The sequence below is a fragment of the Grampus griseus genome (assembly GCF_964374135.1).
Source record: "Grampus griseus genome assembly, chromosome: 12".
NCBI classification, from domain to species: Eukaryota; Metazoa; Chordata; class Mammalia; order Artiodactyla; family Delphinidae; genus Grampus; species Grampus griseus.
In genome coordinates, this window is record NC_139006.1 from 18,977,223 (window position 1) to 18,990,434 (window position 13,212).

Genomic DNA, 13,212 nt, shown 5'->3' on the forward strand with positions numbered 1-13,212 from the left:
ATGGCGGAGCAGCACAGCGCGCCGGAACAGGCTGCTGCCGGCAAGAGCCACGGAGGCCTCGGGGGCGCCTACAAGGTACCGGGCAGGGAGGGGGTCCCGGGGGCTCTGGGCCCAGGGCCGCTCTTGGTCCTCGGGGTCAGCCTCCTGGCCAGGCAGCCTCTCTCCAGAAAGGAGCCGCAGCCCTTCTGGCCAGCTTGGACCACGAGGACATGTCCCCGCCCTGCGATAAATTCACTTCATGGCTCTGCCCCATCGTTCCTCTTCTGTGTCCTTGTCTGCAAAATGGAACTGGTCACGCGCACCCTGCCAGTCTCAATGCGGGTTTCGGGAGACGCGGCACTGACTCTCCTGCCCGACCTTGGTCCAGTCCCCGGCCCTCTCTGGGCCTCTACGGCCCCATCTTTAAAGTGGGGATGGTACCCACACTTCTCAGTGTGAGAGCTCAATGCGTGTGCCAGTACCATGGCCAGCTAGCGGAGGAATCTGAGAGCTGGGATTTGTTGGCTCTGTCATTTTTTTTTTTTTTTTTTAGTTTTTGGCCGTGCTGCGTGGCATGTGGGATCTTAGCTCCTTGACCAGGGATCGAACCCGCGCCCCCTGCATTGGAAGCGCGGAGTCTTAACCACTGGACCGCCAGGGAAGTCCCGGCTCTGTCCTTTCTAAGCTATCCCGGGGGCTTTGATTTGAGATGGGGTCCGGGAATGAATTGACTAAGGAGATAACTGGGGGCTTTAACCAGAAGGGTGCACACCGGGAGGGGAAGAGCAGCAAAGAGGCCTGCCTGGCTCTGGGCCTGATTTGTGGGTGAATCAGCGTTGCCCTGTGGACCCCCAGCTTCCCCCTGGGGAGAGCTGCCCAGAGGCAGCCGCCCACCAGAGAAGAGGGTATCACTGCCGGCCCTTCCTGGCTCCTTTTGGCATTTGGCTTTTCCCTGACCACTCCAGTGCTCGGGAGAAAAGAGCCCGCTGGCTTATTGAGTCCATGCCTCCACTTAACTTGCTGTGCAGCCCAGGACGTTTTCTGAGCCTCCCTTGACCCTTGTATAAAATGACCAGAGCCAATGTTCCCCAGGGACCTGCTACGAAGATAGTTTGTGCTTTTAGGCGGGTGAAAGAGGCAAAACCTTCCTCTGCCTTTGCAACCACTTCCTCTGGGGTATAGGGACAGGTGAAGTTCAACTGTTGCAAACTGGAGTTTTATTTGTTCTGCACGAGGCTTTTTAAATGGAGAAATTTCACATTAAGGAAATTACAGACTTCTGGCTTCTCTTGAAAAGCTTAGAAGGGGGCCCACAGTCCCTCCTATCCACAGCGGCTTCATTGCCCTACAGTAACCCTCTGGTTATTTTGGTCATTTTGCTTTACTTGATTTTGCACTGCCTCCGGCCAGATACCAGAATTGCAATCCCTGGATTAATGGGGGTTCCTGGAGGTGTTCCCCTCCATGGCCACCAGGGGGCAGGGCAGACCTGTGGCGGTGCCGGCTTCAGGCCTGTACCAGGCAGAGCTGAGGGAGCGGATGGCAGTACCTCCCTCCAAGGCCCTAAAGAGGGCCTGGCAGGACACAGGCTGGGGCTGGGAACCCTGCCCCGGTGGGATGCTCAGGAGGCTGCCCTTCCAGGTGATCGTGTACGAAATGGAGAACTTCCAGGGCAAGCGGTGCGAGCTCTCGGCCGAGTGCCCCAACCTGACAGAAAGCCTGCTGGAGAAGGTGGGCTCCATCCAAGTGGAGTCGGGGCCGTGAGTACCTGCACCCCCAGCCCCTCCTCACAGCCCTGAGCCCTCTGGAAGTCGGGAGGTCCAGGATCAAGCTCTAGATCTGCTGTGGGGCCTTAGGCAACTCCCTTCCCATCTCTGGCCTCAGTTTTCCCACCTGTAAGATAAGAGCATTGAACTATGATTTTCTTGGAGTCCTTCTAACTCTCCATCTCTGAGGTCAGTAGCAGGGCACTGCGGAGAGAGAACAGAGGAAGACACCCAGCACCTAGCTCAGTGCCTACTAGTGGGATTTAATAGTTTTAATAATGATGATAATATCTAAATTCTAATGTGCTTTTTATATCACTGAATCCCTCTTGACAGATGAAGAAACTGAGGCCAAAGTGGTCACGTGTCCTGTGCATGTCCACATGGCAAGCAGGAGTCCCAGCTGGACCCTGAATTTTTCAGGTGGAAAGTCCAGGCTCTGGTACTACCCACTTGGGTGATCCTGGGCAAGGTGCTTCACCCTCTTGGCCTCTATTTTCTCATCTGTCAAATAGGATAATAAGGGTACATACTTCAGAGAGAGTTTTTGTGAAAGTGAATGGAAGGATGCACATAAATAATTACAATATAGGGCTTCCCTGGTGGCGCAGTGGTTGAGGGTCCGCCTGCCGATGCAGGGGACGCGGGTTCGTGCCCCGGTCCGGGAGGATCCCACATGCCACGGAGCGGCTGGGCCCGTGAGCCATGGCCGCTGGCCCTGCACATCCGGAGCCTGTGCTCCGCAACGGGAGAGGCCACAGCAGTGAGAGGCCCACGTACCGAAAAAAAAAAAAAATTACAATATAATAGTCATAATAGCCCTAACAATATAATAAGAAGAAGCAGAAAAATAAGAGGAGGGGGGGAGGGGCAGGAGGAGGAGGAAGAGGAGGAGATGTCTATGGAATACTTACTGTGTGCCAGACATTGCATTTAAATGTTTCTGAGAGGCTTCCCTGGTGGCGCAGTGGTTAAGAATCCGCCTGCCAATGCAGGGGACACGGGCTCGAGCCCTGGTCTGGGAAGATCCCACATGCCGCGGAGCAACTAAGCCCGTGCACCACAACTACCAAGCCTGCTCTCTAGAGCCCACGAGCCACAACTATGGAGCCCGCGCTCCTGGAACCCGTGCTCTGCAACAAGAGAAGCCACCGCAATGAGAAGCCCACATACTGCAGTGAAGAGTAGCCCCCACTCGCTGCAACTAGAGAAAAGCCCGCGTGCAGCAATGAAGACCCAATGCAGCCAAAAAATTAAATTAAATAAATAAGAATAAAATAAAATATTTCTGAGCAGCCTACACAGAGGCTGCACATAAAATAGATTCTCAAGACTCTTCCCCAGGATGGTTTTCTGACTCAGAGTCTCAACTCCCAGTATGTTCCAGCAGCTCCCTCAGTACCAGGACCGGGGCTCAGTAGTAGCGCTGGAGGGAAGGTGCAGGGTCAAAAGTCAGCAGCTCTTGGGCACCCCCCTCACTAGTCTTGGGTCCTCCCGCAGGGCAGCAGAGGCGACCCAGGCCTCTTTCCTCCTGCAGGTGGCTGGCATTTGAGCGCAGGGCCTTCCGCGGGGAGCAGTATGTCCTGGAGAAGGGGGATTATCCTCGCTGGGACGCGTGGTCCAACAGCCACCGTGGTGACAGCCTCCTGTCCCTCCGGCCTCTGCAAATTGTGAGTATAACGCCTAGAAGCAGGACGTGCCTGGAGCTCGTGAGGCGAGCTCCTTCCACAAGCTCAGCCGAGGGCTTGGCTGGCATTCTACGTGAATAATTCTGTCCTCCTGCCACCCTCTCTGTGCCTCGCTGTCCCTATCTGCTAAATGACGGAGTTTTTAACCAGACCTGAAAGGCCCCTCTTGGTTTCACGGCTCTCTGGCTCTAAAATGCCTAAGGAGACCAGCTCTGGGGGTGGACGTTATTTGACTTAATTCTTTCCTGGAGCCTCCCTGCCCCCTGTTCTGGGCATGGGAGCAGCCGGTTCACCCCGTGGTCTTTGCCCCCAGGATGGTCCGGATCACAAGCTGCATCTCTTTGAGAACCCGGCTTTCGGCGGCCGCAAGATGGAGATAGTGGACGATGACGTGCCCAGCCTCTGGGCTCACGGCTTCCAGGACCGTGTGGCGAGCGTCCGGGCCATCAACGGGACGTAAGGGACCTGATCCCACTCTTGCCCCTGCCCTGTCCTCCAGTTGGCATGCCTCTGGCTCCACACAGAATCTTTGTTCACAATTTCCTACACAGCTGAGGTTTCCTGCTCCTTCAGGCCCGGAGGCCCTTCACTCAAGTCAGTGCGTCTATACCAACGGTGCTCAAAGCCCCATTCAAGATCCCCCATGAGGCGAATGTCCAATTGCTTGCATTCCTGTACCATTGGTTATCCAGGAAGCCTTGACTTATAGACAGTTTTATCTTTTTTTTTAACCAAGTGAAGTCTGTCCCCCTAACCTGTCTCCATCAAAATCTTCACTCCTCTTCTGAACATCCCTAGGCCCTTGAACTCAGATATTTTTTTCCTTTTTGCAATCTTTGTCCTTCTTACCAGGGAACCCAGCCTGTAGGTAGGCGTGGCTTGAGTAGTACATAGGAGAGCAGGCTCATCACCTCCCTCCTTCTAGGCTTGATATCTCTGTTAATACAATCTTAGGATCACCATCCCTTTGTCCAGGTGACTGTATCTCACTTGCAGGCTTGTGATCTGGGGTTGGGCCTTGAAAGGTGCCACCTCTACCTGATAATAATGTATTCAACAACTTTTTACTAAGTTATCACCTATGGTCAGGGTATGGGGGCAACAAGAACTATACAATTCCTCCCTCAAGAGTTTCACAGTCTTATAGGGAGACAGACAAGGAAATAGTATTCGCAATTCGTTGTGATCAGAATTGTGATGGGGGATGTACAGGGCCTCTGAGGGTCCTGATGAGGCACTTGATTCAGCCTGGGGGTGTCAGGAAGGGCTTTCTGGAGGAGGAGATATCTGAATTGATATGTAAAGGATACTAATGAAACAGGAGATGAAATAAGGTTGGGGCAAGGACAAGCATTCCAGGCAGAAGGAACAGCATGTGTAAAGGCTCAGAGACATGCAGGTTCAGGGAGAATAGAATAAGACAGGCTGGAGTGTGGGGTATAAAGAAGGAATGAGAGATGAGGCTAGAGATGCTACGTGAAGAATCTTGTGGGCAGGATTAGGAGTTTGAGTTCATCCCGAGGGCACTGGGGAGCCAGGGAGGGATTTAGGCAGGTGGAGGGCATGATCAAACGCTGGTTTTAAAAGACTCGGTCTGGCCGGAGGCAAGAGATTGGACACTTACCACCCTCACCCCGACCTTGGTCTCCCTGCAGGTGGGTTGGCTACGAGTTCCCCGGCTACCGCGGCCGCCAGTACGTGTTTGAGCGGGGTGAGTACCGCCACTGGAACGAGTGGGACGCCAACCAGCCCCAGCTGCAGTCTGTGCGCCGTATCCGCGACCAGAAGTGGCACAAGCGGGGCTGCTTCCTCAGCAGCTGAAGGGCGCCCAGGCCGCAGTGGCCCAGGCCCACCCTGGGGGGCAGCAAGGGCAAGAAGAGGCGGCTCCAGGGCCGGGGTGAGGGCCTGCCTGGCCACCCTTCCCCGGAATCTGCTCAATAAAGCCTGGGGCCGGTCCCCCACCTGCCATGTTCCTCCGTGTCACTTTTTGAGGGGGCTGGGCCCAGGGGAGGGGCAGGATGAAGGAGGCTGGGGCTTGAGGGTTCTAAGAGCCCCAAGGGAGGGCTGTGAGCTGTGCTTCCATTTGAGGCAGAACCACATGCGCATCCTGCCCCGATTTTGTGTCTGTCTGCCTGTGTCTCCATCTGTCAGTCCGTCCATCCATCCATCCATCCATCCTTCTCGTCTTCCTTCCATATTTCTGTGTTTTCTTCTGTCCATTGATTTATCCATCCCTCCTTCTACCCACCCATCCTTCTACCCATTCTTTCAATTCTTCCTTCTATCCTCCCATCAACCCATCCATCCATCCCTCCATCCATCCATCTTACATCCCTCCCTCCCTCTGTCCATCCCTCCATCCCTCCCTCCCTCCATCCATCCATCCATCCACTCATCCGTCCATCCATCTACCCATCCAGCCCTCCCATCCATCCATCCTTGCATCAGTCCTTTCGCCCATTAATCCATCCATCCTTCCTTTCTCCCATCCACCTGTCCATCATTCCCCCTCCATCTCTCCGTCAGTCTCTATTTTCACTAACTTATTCCACAAGTGCCAGGCCCTGTTCAAGGCCTGAGGTCACAGCAGTGAACAAAGCAGAGTCCCGCCCACACAGAGCTCACCTTCTAGGAGAGACAGAACGTAAATGAACAGGTAAATTTGAATATAATGTCAGGAGGTGGGAAGGGCTAAGGACAAGGAAGCGGGATACAAGGATGCAGAGTGATGGGGTCGCAGTCAGAGAACTCTGAGGAGGTGACATTTGACCTCAGACCTGAATGACCCATGAGAACATTCCAGGCGGAGGAAGAACAGGCTTGAAGGTCAGGCTGGAGTGCGGCTGAGTGATGGAGACACAGCAAGGAGGGTTAAGTAAGAGATGGGGAGGGGGTCAGAGAGGGCGTGCGGTCGGCATTTAGGACTCCACAGACTCTGGGAAAGTCTGACTCTTCTCCCGGGGGCGGGAGCCACAGAGAGTTTGAACGAGGCGAGACATGGTCTGTCTTTGGGTTTAATAGGAGCGCTCTGGCTGTGGCGCAGAGCAGAGACGGTGGGACCAAGGGGGAAGCAGGGAGACCAGTTGGGGAGCTCCTGCAGAGATCCGGGCGAGCTGTGATGCTATGGTGCCCCTGACCCGCTCTCTTCCACGCATTGGTGACTGTCGCCCTGCCCAGAGATCTGCAGCCTCGGCTCAAGGGCTAAGCCCCCATCCCACCCGCCGGCCCTGAGCCTCAGTGGCTTCCTCCAGCCCAAGGGGGGACACCGTGGCTGCGCACATGAGTCTCCTCTGCCGCCCGCTCCCCGCCCCCCTCCCCGCCATGGGAATAGGAGGGACTGTCCCGTCTGACAGTCAGGCCACAGCTGGCCTCCGGGGCTCACCCCTCCCATCTCCAGGAGCCAATTCCGACCTTGCTCCCCTGTTGCCCCTGCAGCCCGTTCCGGCCTCCCGCAGCCTCCCCACGGCTAAAGGCCGCTGGTATGGGGGAGGCCTGGGGGGGCCCCAGGAAGACATTAAATAAAATGGGGCAATTTTCAGTTACTTCAGCCTGTGTGCTTAAAAAAATATGCACAGCTGAGAAATCACCTCGAATTATTCCTACATTGGTGTGTAGGGCAGAGCTGGGGTGGGTGAGGGCACCCAGCAAGGAGGCAGGTGGAAGGCAGGGGTTGACTCCCTGGATGTGGGGACAGCAGCACCCACCCCTCCTCACCCCTTCCTCCCACCAGCACCCACTCCTTCCTCCCTGTCACAGAGAGAGGCCTTGTTATGCTTTATCCATCAGTGCTCACTGAACACCAGACCCGGTGCTAGGGCTTTTTATTCATCATCATCTCGTCGAATCCTAACGAAGACCTTGGAAGGCACAGTTATTCATCCTATTTAACAGATGAGGAAACCGAGGCTCAGCGAGGCCGTATCACCTTCCCAGGGCCACACAGACAGGAAGTGGTAGAGCCGAGGTTTGAACCCTGTATTTTGATGCTCGAACATCTGTTTCTGAGCCCTACACGCTCTGATGTATCCATCAGGGGCAGAGAAACATCACAGAAAAGGAAACAACGGTTGCCACAGCAACAATTTTAACAAGAATAATAGTGGTCACTGCTCTCCAGCCCCTGCTGTCACCGAGCCCACTACTGCTTTATAGAATCAGCTCTCATCTGTGATGGGTGATCATGACCTCCATGTGCAGAGAGGGATACTGAGGCCCAGGGTGTTGAAGTAAATTGTCCCAAGTGCCACCACATTTAAGTGGTGGGACCAGAACTCAAGTTCGTGTCCATCTCCGGAGCTCAGGTCGCCCTGCCCACCAGCTGTTGATGCTATAGCTGAACCTTCTCTGCTGCTGCAGCTGCTGTCCGTGAAGGCGGTGGCTGTTTATTGAGCACCTGCTGTGTTCTAGGTTTTGGGCAAGAAGTGTCCATGCCTGGTCTCAGTTTACACCAGGAAGGCCCCTGGCAGGATCCAGGGTTATGGGTCAGTGGAGGCAAGGAGGCCAACGCAGTACTGGGGACAGTGCTCCCTCCCCTCCCTCTCTCGGGCCAGACTTGGTCCCAGGCACTGCAGCTGGGTTAACTCTAGAGGTAGAGTTCAGCTGGACCCCATATTCAGGACAGACCCTGTCCAAAGCCTGAAACCCATAATAAGCATCTGTGTAAAGGAGAGCTTGCTCTCTGCAAGTATTCCCATGCATTATCCCGTTCAACCCCACTAAAGGCCTCGGAAGCACAGAGAGGGGCAGCCAACTCCGAAGGTCACACAGCCAGGGAGAAGCAGACCTGGGATTTGACCCCAGGCCTGCATAACCCCAAAAGGCTGCTCTTAACTCCAACCTAGACTTAAATTTCCACCTAACACAGGGGCAGAGCCTGAGAGGGACAGTGAAGCAAAGGCATCCCTCAGTGACCAAAGGTCAAGGTTCAGGGCCAAGAAGTCACTTTACTTAATTGAGAGGCTTTTTAGACTAATGGTTAGAGGCAGTACATCTGAGATGGGCTTTTTTTTTTAACATCTTTATTGGAGTATAATTGCTTTACAATGGTGTGTTAGTTTCTGCTTTATAACAAAGTGAATCAGCTATACATATACATATATCCCCGTATCTCTTCCCTCTTGCGTCTCCCTCTGAGATGGGCTTTTGATCCACATCACCCAGGTTTCTTTCCAGGCTCCCCCACTTACTGTGTGCCTTTGGGCAAGTCACTTAACCTCTCTGTGCCTCCGTCACCTCGTCTGTAACATGAAGTTAATAACACTATCTAGGTTGTTTTGAGTATTAGCGTAAGATTAATTGGCAGAAAGGGATGAGAACAACAGATAAAGTGTGGGCTCTAGAAATATTCATCCTCATCCTCATCATCATTAGAAGTGATGACCCTAGGGCTTCCCTGGTGGTGCAGTGGTTGAGAGTCCGCCTGCCGATGCAGGGGATGCGGGTTCATGCCCCGGTCCGGGAAGATCCCACATGCCGCGGAGCGGCTGGGCCCGTGTGCCATGGCCGCTGAGCCTGCGCGTCTGGAGCCTGTGCTCCGCAGCGGAAGAGGCCACAGCAGTGAGAGGCCCGCATACCGCAAAAAAAGAAAAAAAAGAAATGATGACCCTAGATATGGGCTCCGTGGTTGTATGAAGCAGAGAGACTTGCCAGTTACTCAGTAATGGGGGGTCATCCTAAGGCTGCCAGCACAAGCAAGAAAATAAGGAACCCAGGCTCCGTGGCCGGGCTTGGGGAGTCCAAGCTGTGATAAGGCTTCACGGGGAGAATGGGACCCGGCGGGTGAGCAGGGCTCATGGAGACAGGACTGCAGCCCAAGGACCCCTAGGAGCCAGTCGGCGGACTCTGTGGGTATCCTCCTAGGGGTCCACCATTAGGGAGCCTCAGCAAATGCATCCCCCCCACCTGCTTCTCCTGGGGTCCTCCTGCCACTTCCTGCTGCCAGCGGCCCCCTCTCCCCAGCCTTCACCCTGGATGTCTTTTATCTGCCCCGGATGGTAGCAGATGCTATGTGTTTTCCCATACCCCTTAGAACCTGAAATGGTGGTGTGTGGGGGCCACTTCCAGCTGCCGGCATCTGCATGCTTGTGTGCCGGGGGGTAGCTGGCATTCTGGGGAATTAATGCCTACTAGGAGCAGCTCTCATCCGATAGCTAACAGAAATTAGTGTATAAATACCCCAGCTCCCTACCCTCGGGTGGGAACATGACCAAGCATTCCTCCCCATTTTGGAAAGAATCATGGCACCTGCGGCAATGTTGCCCGCAGTGTTTGCATCACCAATAAATCACCTCTGGGCCAATCCGCATGTCTGGCTGTATTATGTTAAAGAAGATTCTTCATGGGCATATGAAAATGTCAAGCACACATTCAGTTCAATATTAACTTCTTTTTTTTTTTTTTTTTTTTTTTTTTTTGCGGTACGCGGGGCTCTCACTGTTGTGGCCTCTCCCGTTGTGGAGCACAGGCTCCGGACGCTCAGGCTCAGCGGCCATGGCTCACGGGCCCAGCCGCTCCGCGGCATGTGGGATCTTCCCGGACAGGGGCACGAACCCACGTCCCCTGCATCGGCAGGCGGACTCTCAACCACTGCGCCACCAGGGAAGCCCCAATATTAACTTCTTATCCAAACTTGTCCACTGTAAGTAGCACAAATACCTAACTCCTTGTTTACATCATTCTGGTATAATTGTGTCCAAACCTTTATCTATTGAAATACATATTATTACACATTTTATTTTATTTATTCTTATACATTATAGTTAGGACATTTTATTATGAATTTATTCTGAAAGTATGTACATAGGTGAGTTATAGTTTCAATTTTATTTCAGGAAAGGGCTGTCACACAATAATTGTCATGAGAAGGGAGTGTCGGTGCTGAAAGGGGTCAAGTTCTCGACTTGGTGGCCTCCGAGGCTCCTTGTAGCTCTGGCTCCTTTGTTTCTAAGGATCAAACTGTGTTTGGGGACACCAAGGCCTGTACTCTTTGTAACATCAAGAAGGTGATTTCAACTAAAAATAGAGTTACCATATGATTCAGCAATCCCACTCCTGGGCATATATCCAAACAAAACTCTAATCCAAAAAGAGACATGCACCCCTGTGTTCATAGCAGCACTATTCACAATAGCCAAGGCATGGAAACAACCTAAATGTCCATTGACAGATGAATGGATAAAGAAGATGTGGCACATATATACACTGGAATACTACTCAGCCATAAAAACCCCAAAACAATGCCATTTGCAGCAACATGGATGCAATTAGAGATTATCATACTAAGTGAAGTCGGAAAGAGAAAGACAAATACCATATATCACTTATATGTGGAATCTAAAATATGACACAAATGAACCTATCTGTGAAACAGAAAGACTTGTGGTTGCCGGGGGGGGGGGGGGGGGGGATGGGGGAGGGAAGGTTTGGCGGTTTGGGATTCGCAGATGCAAACTATTGTATACAGAATGGATAAACAACAAGGTCCTACTGTACAGCACAGAGAACTATATTCAGTGTCCTATGATAAACCATAATGGAAAAGAATATTTAAAAAAAATGTATATATGTATAACTGAATCACTTTGCTGTAAAGCAGAAATTAACACAACATAGTAAATCACCTATACTTCAATTAAAAAAAAAATCTTAGAAAAAGAAGAAGGTGATTTCAGACTTTTAGCTTCCAGAACTATGAGACAATACATTTCTGGAAGTCTTTTTGTGACATTATATTTATTGTGATAAAATAATCATAAAATTTACCGTTTTAACCACTTTTAAGTATACAGTTCAGTGGCATTAAATACATTTACAGTCTTGTGCAATCATCACCACCATCCATTTCCAGAAGTGTTTTTCATCTGGCCAAACTGAAATTCTGTACTCATTAGACCATAATTCCCGCGTCCCCCCTCCCTCCAGACCCCAGCAACCACTATTCTACTCTCTGTCTCTAAACTTAACTGCACTAAGAATCTCCTAGAAGTGGAATCATACAGTATTTGTCCTCTTGTGTCTGGCTTCTGTCACTTAGCAAAATGTCTTCAGGTTTCATTCAGGTTGTAGCCTGTGTCAGAATTTCCCTCCCTTTAAGGCTGAATGATATTCCATCGTAAGGATAGAACACATTTCGTTGATCCATTCATCTGTCAGTGAACATCTGGGCTGTGTCCACTTTTTGGCCATCGTGAGTAATGCTACTGTGAACATAGGTGTACACATACCAGCTGGAGTCCCTGGTGTATTCCCAGAAGTGGAATTGCTGGTCATGTGGGAATTCTATGCTTAATTTTTTCAGGAACCGCCATACTATTTCCCATAAAGGCTGTACCATTTCATCCCCAAATTCTGTTGTTTCGAGCCACTAGTTTGGGGCCCTTGGTTACTGCAGTCCCTACTACGTGTCAGGCACTGGGCTTTGGGGATATGATGGTGTACGATCAGGCCATTCAAGGTGGCTGTTCTCTTGCTCTCTGTACGTCCCCTGCTGGACCAGCCCCTGCTTCACCTGCACCTGCTCACGTGACCCTACCTGTCCCCCCCAGCCCCCAGCAAGTGATAGTCCTAATCCTTAGCCCAGAGCGGCTCCACCTGCTAGTTTATTAAAGGGAAACACCTGGCCTCGTAATGATCATTAACCGGAGGGCCGTGAGGGGCGTGCCCAAGCTGCTGGTTTCCCGGGTAACTGATGAGCCCACGTGATGGCGGTTCCCCGTATAAATGGCAGCCTCCCTCCCCCCCCCCCCCAACCCGGGGTAAAGAGTGCCGCCATGTTCTGCTCGCTGTCTGCTGCGCATGGCGGGGTGTCGCCCCAGGACCCTTTGCTTCGGACGTGTAAGGTCCCGTGTCCAGTGACCGTTGATGTACCAGGCTCAAGGCTGGGCAATTACAAGGCTCACAGGCCCGCGGGTGCAGCCCAACAGTTGGCCGGCCAACCAGGAGGCCGAGGAAACTCCCGTGAGCGACGAGCTGTCGGGAACGGAAAGTTGCGGGGGGTGATCCCGAGGCGGCCGTCCACTAGCACGCGGGGCCCTGTGGCGGCTGGCCACCACCAGAGCCGCCTTCCTCTTCCTTACATTGAGGATGCCCTGTTCAACTCAGAGTCTCTTTCCAGTTTAGAAGTAGCAGCTCCACCCTCGGGGTTCATCTGACTGCACGAGGATGGCTGGTGAATACGGAGGAAACACAAGGACCTGGGTTATCCATCAGATACTTGGGTGTTATCTGGACGGGTAAGACAAGCCTACCCCGAAACAGCACCCCTACGCAATTACAGACACAGGCTTTAGGGATATTAACTCAGGGACAGCCTTGTGAATTGGACGCGGCCAGTTACCCAGAGGGGTTTGGTTAGGGGCTGTGGCAATGGCAGAATAATAAGAGAACCCTTGGGTTTCTGGGCCCAGCTATGGGAGGGGGCAGAGCAACGATATAGGGGGATGGGACCACAGCTACAGGCCGTCTACAACGCGTTACCACAGGTGGGAGCTGACCCAAGTCATCGAGCATCACAACCACTCTTCAGGGTCTAGAACAGCTGTGCGTGACCTACAGGACCCCCGTGGGCATGGATAGCCACCAAGGACCATGAAGCCCAGGGATGGGCTGATAAGAACGCCATACACTCGCTTTTCCACCTGCCTTGCTACCCCACCACTGCGGGGCTATGACGGGACCACTTGAACGATTGAGAGGGGAGCTTGCTCTCAACACGTGGACCAGGAGGCTGACTTGAGCCCTGAGAAATATCCCTGAGCGTCCCCGGACCATCGTCCCGGCGC

General features: G+C 52.8%; 1 protein-coding gene across 1 annotated transcript; it reads left to right on the forward strand.

Moving 5' to 3' along the window:
- CRYBB3 (crystallin beta B3) lies at window positions 1-5,254 on the forward strand (the record flags this gene model as incomplete). Its single annotated transcript, XM_082668039.1, has 5 exons — window positions 1-75; window positions 1,621-1,739; window positions 3,283-3,415; window positions 3,747-3,889; window positions 5,089-5,254. The coding sequence occupies 5 exons, from the start codon at window positions 1-3 to the stop codon at window positions 5,252-5,254; spliced, it is 636 nt and encodes a 211-aa protein (XP_082524165.1).
- Window positions 5,255-13,212: the final 7,958 nt, after the last annotated feature.